Source organism: Cryptomeria japonica, chromosome 4, assembly GCF_030272615.1.
Source record: "Cryptomeria japonica chromosome 4, Sugi_1.0, whole genome shotgun sequence".
Taxonomy (NCBI): Eukaryota; Viridiplantae; Streptophyta; class Pinopsida; order Cupressales; family Cupressaceae; genus Cryptomeria; species Cryptomeria japonica.
The window spans coordinates 498,490,527-498,505,932 of NC_081408.1; the positions used below are offsets into that span (position 1 = coordinate 498,490,527).

General features: G+C 36.2%; 1 protein-coding gene across 3 annotated transcripts in view; it reads right to left on the minus strand.

The window, feature by feature from the left end:
- Positions 1 to 15,406, minus strand: part of LOC131060365 (uncharacterized) — a 237,039-nt gene that overhangs the window by 144,404 nt on the left and 77,229 nt on the right. For all 3 annotated transcript variants that reach the window (XR_009372348.1, XM_057993547.2, XM_057993548.2), the window contains one exon: positions 7,580 to 7,767. Coding sequence is in view for 2 of the 3 variants with exons in the window: in XM_057993547.2 (XP_057849530.1) it covers positions 7,580 to 7,767 (188 nt within the window). In the remaining variant the exon portion in view is untranslated. The remainder of the gene's footprint in view (positions 1 to 7,579; positions 7,768 to 15,406) is intronic.

Here is a 15,406-nt window from a genome sequence, read left to right on the forward strand (position 1 = left end):
CTCTTCCAAATTTGGCGCTAAAACATTCTTTAGATTTTATTAAATGCTAGGAAAAAATCGATAAATTTGAAATCCAATTAAAGTTAGCATTTAACATTAGCGCATGGGTCTTTATTAATTAATTTTTGCCTTTTAAAAATCGAGTTTATTTAAAATTATAGGCATTAAATTAATTAATTATAAATAAAATGGGGCGCTTGATTTAAAATTTGTTTCATTTTACAAAGGTCGGCCTTTAAGTTTATTTTAAATTTGCCTTATTCACCAAAGTCGGCCTAGGGTCAATGTGAAGGTGAGCGCCTATAAAGGGAGGTGTTTATTTCATTTTCAAATCATCATTTTATCCTCTTTCATATGCGATTTTGGAGAAGACAAAGGAAATGCGAAATTATCATTCAAGAGTAGGTGCGAATTGTGTTCAAGGTGCGAGTCTTATCAATAGGAAGGCACAAGCATTATCAAAGGAGTTCGAGTTTCAAGTTAGGCGAACTTGCCAAAGACCACGTCAAAGACATCCCCAAGGGTGGCGAATTGATAAAGAGGACGTTCATTATCCTTCAAGATCACGTCGAGGCCATCTAACATTAATTTTGCCTAGGCAATCCTTGTTTTGCATTCTAGAGTTAGCTCTCGAGTGAGGTATGGCGATTTGGATTTATTGTTTTGATTTTGAATCGTTGATCGTCATAGTTTTGAAGTTTTGAATTCCAGTAGCTCAATCGTTTTTAGGAAATGATAACTCAAGGATTTATCATGAAGTTTCCTAAAATTAATCTAATCTATGTTATGCATTGCAATATCTAGTTACTAATTATGAAATGTTGTGTAGGCATCGAATGGAGATCTCATCAAGGAAAATCAAGCCGGATCAAGGACGGTCTTCGCCGGGACGATCAAGCCAGGACAGGGGCGACCTCTTTCAATCCAGCGTTCCAAGGCGAGGTACATCATCGTCTTGCACATCAAGGACAAAAGGAGTTAGAACAAGAGTTAATTAAAGATAGCCTCTCAACGACATCAAATTGAATATCTAGCAAGCTACAAGTGTTAGATGAGGTGGCATCCCAGTCATCACTCCTCCAGTCAGTGTGGTCCACCTCAGCATGTCCAGATTCAATGTACCTAACTCATGGAAGGTGGCACAAACTCCGATGTACCTACCCCGGCTATCCATTGGTCGTTTTTTCTAGAGGGGACATGTGTCCAAGCAATACAATTTTATCATTGGTCAAGCATTAAATGTTATGTAATGGTTGTAACAAACCCTAATTAGGGTTTTCATTGTTGAATCTTGGCCATTGATCTTGAATTGATCTAAGCCATCAAATTGTATTGTGGGCACTATATAAGCCCTGGCATTTCATTTTGTAAAGGCTAAGGAGAGAGTTGTAAATAATAGAAAGCAGTTAGTAGGTAGAGAGTAGTTAGAAATTGATAGAATAGTAATTAGAGTAAAATAGGAGGACAAGGCAAGAAATTGTTGCCATTGATTGTAAACAAACTCCATTTTCATTGAAGTAATGGTGAAGTGTGTCGTTTCTTGCAATTTGCATGGTTTCTTGTTGAGTCTTCAATCCTAGATGGTAGATGATTAGATGAATGGAGGAAATGCGATTGATTAATGGTGGAATTCGTATATCCATACTACTAGCAGTTTGTTGATTGCAGACTTGCCTTGTGTAGTCAACTGGAATCATTCAGCTTAAGCTCAATTTCAATTTGTCACTTCTTCATTGATATGTATCAACTTGATGGTGTCTATGCCTGCAGTGATGATTTGAACATCATAAAGCTTCCCTTAGAAGATCGCACTAGCCTTGTGGAGATGGTCCATTGATGTCAAAACAAGACCTAGTTAGAGTTTCATCAAAAATCAAATCATTGCTCCTACATTCTTAGTATTAGGATTAGATCTTCTCTTCGCCCTCATCCTTTTTCCATTTTTCAAATCTAAGCCAGTAAGAGCCTGTGTTCCAGCAAAGCAGATCGGAAGTTCAATCATCAGATGTAAGTCCCCTTGTGATTCCAGCAAATCACATCATACCACTGGAGCTTATCCACACGTAGAGACCCTACTAACCAGAACATTGGAGTCATCCTAACTGATCCTTCATGCGAATCTTCAGCAGTTAGAGACTTTATTCAAGAGAGGATAAGATGCCTTTAGGTATTTTATTCTGTGTATGATGGTGTACAAAATACACGTCAACAGGTCTCCAAGTACCCCGTCTCCTATTTTGAAAAATAGCCTTACCAGTACCAATCTCAAAGTACCCCCGTACCCATGCAACCTTGGTCTCAAGAATGAACCATATCGTATCAGTGACAGATCAATACTAATAATAATGTCAACCACTCTATAACTTGCAAGAAGGCCATAACAATAACTACACATTACTATGGCATTTTCTTAATTTGACATGAACTGTATTAAAAAATGTACAATAAGTTCTGTTAATTATAACACAAAAAATTAATGAGTGTGAAGGTCATTCAATCCATTGAAATCTGAAATGTAATTTATGAATGGCTAAAATTAAATATTTATCATCTATAGCTATCCAAAGATTCCAAATAGTTTAAGATTAAACATGTGAGTAGTGAACTTTATCTATCAGTTCTTAAACAATGCTCATCACCATTAATGCCCAAATTTTCACAGCAATACTAATCATATGCTTAGCTTGATTAAGAAATAAAGAAAAAGAATGCATCGCACACTGTCTCTCCACGTCAGCTCATTAGCATCAGGAGTTCCCATTTTAAACTGTATTGATTAAAAAGAGACCAGAAAATTGTAAATATATTGACTGATGGTACTTTGGGCCACATCAAAATGAACTGAGTAAACCAACAGAAATTTATAAATTGAATTCCTTAAACATCGTCATGCATTAATTGCAACCCACATTTCCAACCTCTTCAATTTGCTCGCCTCTCATGGTTTATCCTTGCATAGTCATGAAACATTACAATCCTATCTTCAAATCTAAAGAAAGACAATATCAATAAGAAGAAAACCATCATAGTTGCCATATTTTAAAAAGATATTCACTATAAAGCTTGCTTACTTGATCTTTAGAATCACTGAATCTAAGAATCTTCATGCAAAAAGACAAAAGGGTTCAAATATTATTGCCTGATATTTAACTAATATTTAATTCTCAAGCTATCTTTCCTAGAAGAGGTGATCTAATAGTTTTATATAATCTTGCAAGACCTTTGACACAATACTCCAGCATTTCTTGATCTGGACAATAAATAGTTGCAGCAGATGATGAGATTGCCACTTTGATGATGATCCCTTATAAGAGAGTTACCATGAAGATTGAATCTCAACAGCAAATAGATTATATACACAGTACCAATAGCATCATATAAAATGCCTGCTCTCAAGAAAATTGTTTGGATATTACGTTAATAAAATATAACAGCTTATCCCTGACTCTAAATTCATAAAAAAGAACGACGTCTCTTTGATTCTAATATTTCAAATGGTGGAAGATAACTCTGAGGTGGTTTGCCATTATATTCTTTATGAATATTATCATACAGAAAACTTGGATCATTCATGAGAATTACAACCTACAAGTTAATTTGGACAAAACAAAGATCATCATTCCACACATTCAAGATGAAGGACATCTAATTATGCATGGACTATGATACTTTAGCTTATAGTTGGCAAACTTGGACTTGGCAAAAACCCAGCAGACCCAAAATTCACAACTTGGCAAAGACTCAAAAAAAACTTGATGAAAAACAAGGCAACTTAAAAAATTGCTTAAATTTCTTTAAAACAACATTTATTTTGCAAAATTCAAAGACAAAATATATCCATTTAGTCCATAAATGAGTACAAAACTGTTTTCTATTAAATTTGATTCATTTAAAATACAAATTGAGTACAAAATCGTATCATCATGTGAAATCCTGATAAAATAATTAGATGGCAACTATTATGAATTTATGATGATTGCCTTTGAAAATCGTCATCATAATTCATAAATTGCATATTACAACATTTGACATCTTCCTTTGTCCTAGTCTAGTGAAAACTTGGGGAGAGGTTCTAATCTTTGCACTCCATTGTAGCTCCTTGCTCGACATTGAAGGATGTGTTTGTGGCTCTAAATAGAAAAAATCAATGAACTCCTCTGATTTGTTGTATACCTTTCTTGTGCAAGGCTGAAGGTTGTATTGCATTTTATGATAATGACGACATTTGAATTTTCAATACTCAGTAGGATACTTCATCATTGATCAATGATATTATAATACTAATAAAGATAATTGTTAAAGTTGACGATCTTGATCTCCACTCTCAAATCCCCTCATTGTAATCCAATTTCTTATATGAGAAGAGATACCAATAAGTAGTGGGAGTCTAGAAATGGAGATCCCAATGAGGTTGAGGGGGGTTGCCCCTCATGGGGGTTTGAAACCACACAAAACTTCTTTTTGCATGCCATTTCACTATTTTATCACTTAAGGGAGAAACTTAGTATTTGGCACATTTTTATGAAGAATATTTTCTCTCCAAGTGTTATATGAGGAAGTGTGAGGGGCATTCATGCATTTATAGGGCAAATCATGACTTTTCTGACTATTTTCTCCAAACTTAGTTGCATTTTTTTTTGTGTTTCACATTTTTTATGTGTCTAGCAAGTTTTTTGTCAAGCTTGCCAAGTTTTTGTGTGATGTCCCCTTAGGTATATTCTAGGAATTAGGGACTATCAACTTACAAATCAATTTCCAGAAATTTCCTTCTAATCAAGACTCTATAATCCTTTATAAATCTTTTATTGACAATAATTGATAATACTCAGTACAGTAATGATATATTATGATATGTACAGTGATGTTTAAATCTGTAGCATATGTATTTATTGATTTGATATGATGGAGTTTCTTTTCTTCTATTTCTGATCTGAAAATGGATATCTTGCGATAATGATCCCAGTTATACTCCACTTGTGGATGGAGTTGACTCTGCTATTACAGATGTTGTGATATCTGATATGCTATCCATCTTCTCCTAATTGCTTAAAGCCGTGATGATAGTATTTTCGCTCCTGATTATGCTTTAGAAAATACAGTAGTTGTGGCACTGATCGCGATTTTTGTCTTGTGAAGTATACAAACGAGTTTGTCAGTAAGATGAATGCTCAAGTGTGTGGTCCAAATGGCTAGGTATGTCTCCGAAAATGTCCTTCTGATCCTCTTCCAATGAGATTGAGCTTCTTTTAATATCTTGTGATACCCAATGGTCACGTCTCTTACTTGAGAATAGACACGTCCTTCCTAAATTGTGTCTTATTCATTACTTGCGCAAATCGGGATATACACCTTTTCATAGCAATTGTTACTCATACCAATCATTCCTGAATTCTTAATCACCACTGATCCGTCTAACTAATCCTTCTTCCACATTGATTATGAATGTCGTCACTGCATAATGAGGATATCAATCACGAACGCTGCCTATAGGAGCTCTCCTTCACGCCGTCTTGATGATCAACAAGAGATACCATCTAATGAATATGCTGAGTCGTGGCTTTACTGTCCATTATCCTTAATCGATGCTTTCATTGATATCCTCACTGAACTTCCATGTTCATACTGGCCATTCGTGTCATTGTTTTGCTGTCGAGTGTAGAGAAATGTTCATTCTTTGCATTAGTGAAATTGAGAGTCTTTCTTCCTTGTGTTTGCCAATAATAAGTTTCAATTTTTTAATTAAAATCGTATATCCATTCATTTCTAAATTAGGGGCATTACATTTTGGCAAGTAAACATAGGAAAACTCATTTTGCAAAGAACTCAGTGAGTACACGCCAAGTCTTCCAACTACGCTCTAGCTAGTTGGGCATTTAGAGAATCTTCAGATTACTTCCACTAAGAATCAAGCATTCACATAAATCATAGTTTTTGTAGAATTCAGTGCTTGCACTCTACTTCAGTTGTTTTCTATGTGATAATGATGCCTGACAAACTCTAGCGCACAATAGATAGAATAGAAAAGCCAAAAGAGGAGGTATACATGCAAAACAAGGAAGTCATCCCTATCTTTTCTTAGAGTTGCCAACCAAGGGTGTAACCACAGTTGGTACCCACAAGTTGCAACCTTGCTAAAACATTTGATTAGAAATACAAAATTTACCACCTCACATGTCCACATTATCTATGAATGCACCAAATGTGTAAGTTGGGGATACTAATATGGATGATTTCAAGGCAGAGAATACTTCAAATCATCTAGATTGAACCATATGGACTTTTTTACAACATCTCTACTATACTCAAATATTTGATGTTCAAACAAAGAATGGACCCATCAGCATTTCATGTGTGGATTACCCATCACATGGGCCAAATGTTAACCTAGGCCAACGAAGGGTCTTCTCTACTAGCTCCATGTATAAACAAATCATCTTCCTAGAGGCTACGAAACATGCCATCTTTGAAGCATTGAGCCAACAACGGAAGACCATGTCATATTCAAATTCCCAAACTCTTACGAAATAAATCCATATGCATTGTTAGATTCAAGAATTTCCTATTGGCTCGATACAATATGACAATCAATTTTTTTTTTTGCATTCAAGAGCTGATTCAGCACATAATCCTTGCTAATAGGGGTCCACACATGAGTCCTGCTACTGTTCCATTTACATGTTTTATTCAGCTTATAGAAAATTAAAATTACAAGAAACCTTGTCTTTACTTCCATTAGTGTGGGTCACTCTGATTGAGGATTACATGAGTATGACACCACAACTTCTCAAAAACTACAATAATTAAATTTTTCTCAGCCTCCGATGCAAAAAAGGATAGTATTGATCTTTCAGGTGACCTTTCTCATTTTTATAGTCACATCAATATCTTCCATCTGCACTTATAATTGTGAGCTTTTAAAGTTCCTAAAGATTCAACTCTTAGTTGCTTTACCATTGATTAGTATTTCTCTTGTTTGTGAATTGTTATGCTTAGTGTGCTTGGGTCATGTGGAGCACTCCCTTGTTGTAGTTGGGTCAATGTGGGGCACTCCCTTGTTCATAACAGCTATGTATTGTATATACAATTCCATTAAGATTGGTTACATAGCGCAACTAGAAATGTTTCCTTAAATCATTTATTCACGGAGTGTTACATTGAGAACAATAATGCATAGAATGCCATCAAGATGGTAAGAAAAATATACTAAAATCTGTGAAAATGAAGCTAAAGACTCTACATAGAGCTCAACCATGTTTTCATTAAATTTATGTTTAATGAGAAACCACCAAAAATGAAGTCTTGAAAGTTCTGTTAAAAAGATTATAGGGCATAACCATCCAAAGGGAGAATAACAAGAAAATATATTATATTGAATATTGCATTCTTTTATACCCAAACCTAGTTTCACCTGCTATTATGAATAATCCACCTTTGCAGAAGAAGTGACATTGTAAACCATAGTGAAAGGATCAAAGAAACTATTGAAAGCATAAGATCATTAGACAAATGTGCATGAAGTCGCATCAGACTTCAAACCACCTTGTTGTCTAACATGAAAATTTTAAAAATTGGAAATTACCTATAATTTGCAAGTCTCTCTACAATATTGTCAACAGCAATGTTTGAGGCTGCACAAGCAAGAACCTTAGATCCGCGTTTCACTTCTTGTAAGATGATTTCCACAACAGCAGTAGTCTTCCCAGTTCCTGGTGGCCCATGTAGCAGAAATATATTACCTGAACCTAAAGCCTTTGAAACAGCTGCCTTCTACTCAAAAATACAAAATGAAAAAAATCCTTCTTGTCAGAGATTTCTTAAGAAAAAATATAAGGGATCTTAGAATTCAATACAAATATTAACATGTCAGTTTAAAAAAATAACCAACTAATAATGATAAAACAATATACTCTACTATCTCAACTTGCTTAAATCCACAAACAAAAAATGTTCCAACGTAAAGTGAATTAATGGAAGATGTTAATTCATGTTTCAATACACAAGCTAGATGCAAGTAATTCTGTAAGCTTATGTAGCCAAGGTTCAGTAATTCCACAGCCAAAAGGTCTTCTTTTGTTGGGTAACTCCATAGATGATATTGATTAATATTTTAAGCTAGTTATTAATACTAATAGATAGCCTTGTCAGGTGGGATAACCATGCTTGTTGAAATTATATCTAGCTCGGATTATGTTTCAAATTTAAATGTTGCATAAATGCAATTCAAATTTGGTGTATAACTTGTGCGATTAAATTACTATTGGGTTGGGCCCAAAATCACACCATGTAGCTTGTGATTAAGTTAAATGTAAGGGAGACTCATAATGTAACTTATAATAGTGTCCAGCCCCAAATGAAATGTGTGATATGCAATTATTTATATAACTTGTAATCAAATTATTGGGTTGGGCCCAATTGGAAAATGTAACTTGATTTGGGCGCCAAACTTGTCAAAAGGAAAATAATATGAAGAAGTCGGCCTAATGAGGCTAGGCCGACCTATGTAAGAGGATTGAGTCTTGTATATAACAAGACTCAATCATGGCAATCAGATATATACATTCAATCAATCATTCCTAGCAATCAAAAACTCTGCCCTAGCGAATATCCTCTCTGCTCTTCTTCAGCAAATTGGTCTTCACAAAATCAACGAATTGCTTCATAACAGCTGGGCGAATTTGTATGCTACACCAGGCTGTAGATCTCCTTCACATATGTGCTAAATATTGTGCATGTCAAGCTCCATTCTAGTTCAGATCTGTGCATCTTCAGGTAATAGACTTATTGGCAGATTTGTTGGGTGATATCAAGCTGTGACAATCATCTACCTTACAGCCGAAACCCTGCCTGTGCATCTTCAGATTAAGGTCTGCACATAAAGGAATTCATATTGACAAAGCACTGCCCTAGATTGGAAGCCTTATCAAATAAGTGATCTGATCCTTATTGTAATAGTAATTTGCTCATACTAAAGGGTTTTGATCTGGATCTTTGACGCTGGGTTTTTCCTCCAAGAGGGAGGTTTTCCCAGGGTATATTGTGTTTTGTGTCTCTTGTGTGTTTACATTTAAGTTAATTTCTGAGTTTACTTAAATCTGATCACTAAAACTAACATGGTATCAGAGCTAGGTTCCTTCTATAAAGCCTAACAGCTTGAAGGAAGAACCTGTACTTCTTCTTTTGCAGATTAGGGCTGAAGAAGTCTACGGTGAATCAGAAAGTTCAACAGCAATGTCTGCTTGACAAATTGAAGGCATCGATGGGACGATACCAAGAATAAGATTTTGGGTGCTCTCATTCCTCTATTCTCAATTGTAGTGTCCACATGGTTTGGAGATTTGCATTTAATTGCCTTATTGTTATTGGTGTCTTAACTAGTGCACAAGGTTCTCTTGCTTGTTAACTACTTCATCTGAGGGTGCTTTCATATGTCAGTTTGTGCACTTGTTTTCAGATCTTAGTATTCATTTTATTCCTTTAAGGGTTGCATAACTATCTTCCTAGGGTTTGTAACAATCACCCTAGTTCGAGCTTTGTTCGTGTGTTAAGAATTTGTTCTAATCCAGTTCGAATTATTGAAGTTAGTATTTGGTTATGCCCTACCCTCTATTTTGAGTATGTTTATATCTCAACCTATTTGATGTGGTTTGCTATGAATATGTAATGATCCGAATTGATGCATTGATCTAAATACATCCTTGGCACTTAAGATTTCAGCATGTGTATTCAAATATAAAACTAGGAGTATTATGATGGATAAAACAGAAAGCACAAATAGGAAGATTGAAAGATGAATAAATTTATACGAGATTCAGAAATATGGAACTTTAGTTGAAAACATATAGTGTCCTCTAATCATTGGTGTGGTAGGCATGTAAAGGTAAGATGTCTTAGTCATCCTATTTAGTATCTATTCCCAATGATGACCTTACTATCTTCTTCTGATGATACTTGATGCATAATTCTGATGGATCATATTCTATCTAAATCTTGAAATGCTTAATAGTCTTGCTGCTCTGGCATTACATACTATCTTGGTGTGTCTCCTAACATCATACGGACTGTATTCTCTGTTCTATAATAAGGTTGGCATGTAGGACTGGGACTGTGTAACACTTGGTTCTCTTCAGCTCTTCATAAAAGCTCTCATGTTCTTTGTTATACATTTATTATAACCTTGCTCTGCTCCTCTTGTGTAGAGGATTGCCTTTAGCTCTAATGCATTTTCTATCATGGCTTTCACTATCCTCACATAATATTCATTGTGATATTATCTCTTCAATTTGACCATACTGCCTATTACATTTTTTGAAGTAAGTATTCTCTTGATGATGAAACCTAAGATGAATGAGGTATCTAACTTATTGAAGTTGTCTTTTGATCATACTCTTGTGCTCAACTACAATGTGTATCCTTTTGAGTGGTTGATACTCATATCTGATTTTACGCATTGGCTGGAAAGACAATTTGGCTTATATACCTTGCTTATGGATTTTGTAAAATGTTAGATTGTCAAGGTTTTCTGAAGTCATACACTTGCCTTAGTTTTTTGATATGATCAGGCACAACTAACTCTCTGTTATTCAACTATGGAAAACAATTTTACATTTAAAGAATGTTGTGTAGCTTAACATTATGATTGAAGTTGATCAAAGACTGGCAAAATCCTTTTGAGCAATCTTGGCATATGTTGTCAATGGTGGAAGTCTAGTCAATAAAGAGAAGTTATTTTACATGTTAATTCATTCTATTGGGATATTTAATCATGTTGATGCTTCTCTTCAAGATATTCTTGAATTACCATGCCTTCAAGCTTAAGAGGGAGCTTGGTTTCTTCACTTGAAGGTATGCCATGATCATAATGATTGTGCTATGGGTCCATTTCATAAAAGTGAAGTAAGGAAAAGATTGGCATTTTTCATCTTTGATTTATGGTAACTTATGTTGGTTGTCTTCCTTGATTGATTCTTATATTATGCAATCTTCATGAGACTTGGTTACCTCAATTTTATATTAGGAATCAAGAGGGAGTTCCATATGGAAGTTTTTGAAAAAATATGAAGCTAGATGTGTAGCTCATAGTTATAAGGAAACATTTGCTCTTGTTGCTCGATATACTAATATTAGAACCATTATAGCTAATGTTGCAAGCTCGAAGTTGGATATAAAGACTGTTTTCTTAATGTTGTCTATATTGAATAACTAGAAGGTTAAGAGATTCAAGATAGAGAATCTCATGTGTGCAGATTAAAGAAAAGCTCTTTACGGCCTCAAGCAAGCTTCTTGAGCTTGGTATGAGAAGATTGACAAGTATTTGATAAGTTTAGGATCTTACAAGAATGATGTTGATTCTAACATTTACTTTAAAAGTATTTTTTTGGTGAAATGCTAATTTTGGATGATTTATTTCTAACTAGTGAAAATAGTCTCATCTCTACATGAAGAAAGAATTAGCTTCAGAATTTGAAATGAAGGACCTAGGCTTAATGCATTACTTTCCAGGGTTAGAAGTATGGCAAGATCTAATGAAATTATTCTAAGTCAAGGAAGTATACTGAATAAATTTGGAATGATGGATTGAGAACCTATGTCTACTCCTATGGAAACTAACTTGAAGAAATTGAGTTCATTTTTGCAAATCCACCAGAGTACAAACAATTGATTGGATCCTTGATGCATTTGTTATCAGTTAGTTTATGAACAAACCAAAGCATGTTCATCTTGCTGCGACCAAGCATATTCTGAGATATTTGTCAGGAACAGTTGGCTACAGGCTGAAGTATCCAATCAACACTGTCATCACCCTAGAAGGCTACTAAGATTCTGATTGGGGAAGAAGTGTTAGAACACTTCAAGAATTTGCTTCAACTTGAGTTCTGCTCTAATCTTTTGGGCTAGCAGGAATCAGTCCTCAGTTGCATTGAGCACTACTGAAGCTGAGTACATTGTGAAGCATTGTAGCTTCACAAAGCTTCTTGCTAGGTAGTTTGGGCAACCTTTGGAACCCTCAGTCATTAATTGTAACAATCAGAATTATATTCAAATGTTTGTTAATCCTGTGTTTCATGACATGCCATAACATGTGAAAACTCATTATCACTATGTTCATGATATGGTATAGAAAGGTGCCATTCAGCTGAATATGTCAACACTGATAAGCAGATTGCAGCTGTTCTCGCCAAGCCTTGTGTTCGAGTGAAGTTTGTGTGCTTCAGAAAGAGACTTGGCATTGTGGAGAACACAGCCTTGGCTGAGAGGGAGTCTCAGTCCTAGTGATGCATTAAGTTGCATCTTCCACCCTTTGCAGGCAATGCATGGTGGAGTCACCCTCTGCGAGCAATGCAAGGTGACATTGGATCCTTCTCTGGGAGAAGGTTGAGGTGAAAGAGCTCCTCCACCCTCTGCGGGCAATGCAAGGTGGAACCACCCTCTGCGAAAAGCAAGATGGCAGGTTATTCTTCTCAGTAGAGAAGTTTTGAGGTGTAAGACCTCCTCTCACCCTCTGAGGGCAATGCAAGGTGGATCCATCCTCTGCGGGCAATGCAAGATGGATATCATGAACGTAGTTCATCATGTATATTCTTCTTGCAGGTGTGCACTCATCCTCTGCAGGCAATGGAAGATGAATTTCATGGAAAAGTCCATGATGCATGACTACACTACGACTTGGATAGTTGGTTGAATCATCCCTAGCTAAGAGGGAGTGTTGAAATTATAGCTAGCTCGGATTATGTTTCAAATTTAAATGTTGCATAAATTCAATTCAAATTTGGTGTATAACTTGTGCGATTAAATTACTATTGGGTTGGGCCCAAAATCACACCATGTAACTTGTGATTAAGTTAAATGTAAGGGAGACTCATAATGTAACTTGTAATTGAGTCCAGCCCCAAATGAAATGTGTGATATGCAATTATTTATATAACTTGTAATCAAATTATTGGGTTGGGCCCAATTGGAAAATGTAACTTGATTTGGGTGCCAAACTTGTCAAAAGGAAAATAATATGAAGAAGTTGGCCTAATGAGGCTAGGCCGACCTATGTAAGAGGATTGAGTCTTGTATATAACAAGACTTAATCATGGCAATCAGATATATACATTCAATCAATCATTCCTAGCAATCAAATATTTTGCCCTAGCGAATATCCTCTATGCTATTCTTCAGCAAATTGGTCTTCACAAAATCAACGAATTGTTTCATAACAGTTGGGCGAATTTGTATGCCAGACCAGGCTGTAGATCTCCTTCACATATGTGCTAAATATTGTGCATGTCAAGCTCCATTCCAATTCGGATCTGTGCATCTCCAGGTAGCCGACTTATTGACAGATTTGTTGGGTGATATCAAGCAGTGACAATCATCTACCTTACAACCAAAAAACCCTGCCTGTGCATCTTCAAATTAGAGTCTGCACATACAGGAATTCATATTGACAAAGCATTGCCCTAGATTGGGAGTCTTATCAGATAAGTGATCTGATCCTTATTGTATTTGTAATTTGCTCATACTACAAGGTTTTGAACTAGATCTTTGATGCTGGGTTTTCCCTCCAAGAGGGAGATTTTCCCAGGGTATATTGTGTTTTGTGTCTCTTGTGTATTTACATTTAAGTTAATTTTTGAGTTTACTTAAATATGATCACTACCAAACAATGCTCATTAGCGCCCTAGACACATGTTGGGCGGATTTTTGATGGTGAGGAGGAATTTGGCAATTTTGGATTTTTTCCTTGCTTCCCTTGGTTTTGCGCCCAACCCTCATCTAAGGCATCATTTTGCATTGAAGATGGAATTCCATAGACTTCATGAATTCCATGGACCCTCCATTTTGGCGCCCTACCTCTTTCCAAGGCGCAATTTTGACTTTGTCATGGAATTCAGTGCAATTCACATTTTCCCTGAGTACTCCACTTTGGCGCCTTCCTTTGTCTTAGGGCAGAATTTTCACCTGAGGAAGGAATTCACTATTTTTTTTTCCTCCTTCCATGACACTTGAGTTTTGCCGCCCTTTTTCCATGTTGGGCGATATTTTTTTACTGAGGAAGGAATTCAACATTTTTCAAACTTTCCAAGTGCACCTCATTCGAGTGCCCTTCCTCGTCTTAGGGCGGAAATTCTTCATGGAGGAGGAATTCATGATTTTGTCTATCCATCCTTGACCCTTCCAATTTTGCGCCTTCCATCATTCTTAGGCGGCATTTTGCACTTGGTGGGGAATTTCAACATCTCCATGGATTCCTTGCACCCCCCAATTTGGCACCCTCCACAGTGCTAGGGCATAATTTTGACTAAGGGAAGGAATTCATTGATTTACTATGAATTCCAAGACTCATTGGTTTTAGCGCCCTTCATGACCTTTGGGCGGATTTTGCACATGTCTTGGAATTTTGAGATTTTTGAATCCTCGATGACACCTCCAGTTTGGTGCCCTGTTTGGCAGTTGGGTGTGAATTCCTCCGCGTGAGGAAATTTCACTCTTGCTTCTTCCAGACTTAGGTGAATTTCTTGAGCTTTCCTTTTCAGGAATGGATTTCCAACACTTAGCCATTTTTTGAGTGATTTTGTCTGCTTTCTGACTTTCCGGAATTAGAAGTAGTCGCGGATGCTTGATCTTCATCACCTTGCCTGAATGGTCCTGCCAAAAATAAACTTCCAAAAATAGAAACTTTTAAAAACGTCAGTGTTAGACCCCTAAAACAGGACACAAAATGACTTACTATAAATAGAAACTTATAAAAATAGAAATTACTAAAAATAGTGAGTTTGATTTTTTGGCAAAATGACGACATTCTGGAACTCAAATTTGCTCCGTTTTGACTCAAATTTTACTGGGAGGTTCCTTGAAGGGTCCTGATTCCAGTTATATGTTTAGTTTTTTCAAAACCCTAACAAAAACCCCTAAAATCTAGGACTAAAGGCAGAAACCCTAAAATTGACAAAACAGGCCCTAGACTCCATCAAATTCACTCAAACAAAAAGCAAACTTAATCAATTTGACCCCCGAACACTTGCAAAGCAGAGAGACTGACGAGACTGCCACCAAAAAACAAAACCAAATGACCGAGAGGGCCCAAAAAGCAGGGGGTCCCCATCTGGGATGGGGTGATGTGTGATTAGGTCACAACAGGACTCCTTAGCATACAAGGACTCCCTCTCTAAAATACTCAACACCTCATCCAAATGTGCTAAGTGCTCCTGCCATGTCCTACTATAAACCAAAATATCATCAAAGAACACAAGGACATATTTCCTCAGTTGGCGCTAGAAAACCCTATTCATAGTGGACTGAAAAGTAGTTGGCGCATTGGTCAAACCAAAGGATATGACCAAGAACTCAAAGTCTCCACAATGGCATCGAAAAGTTGTCTTTTCTATGTCTTGCTCCCTTACCCAAATCTAATGGTATC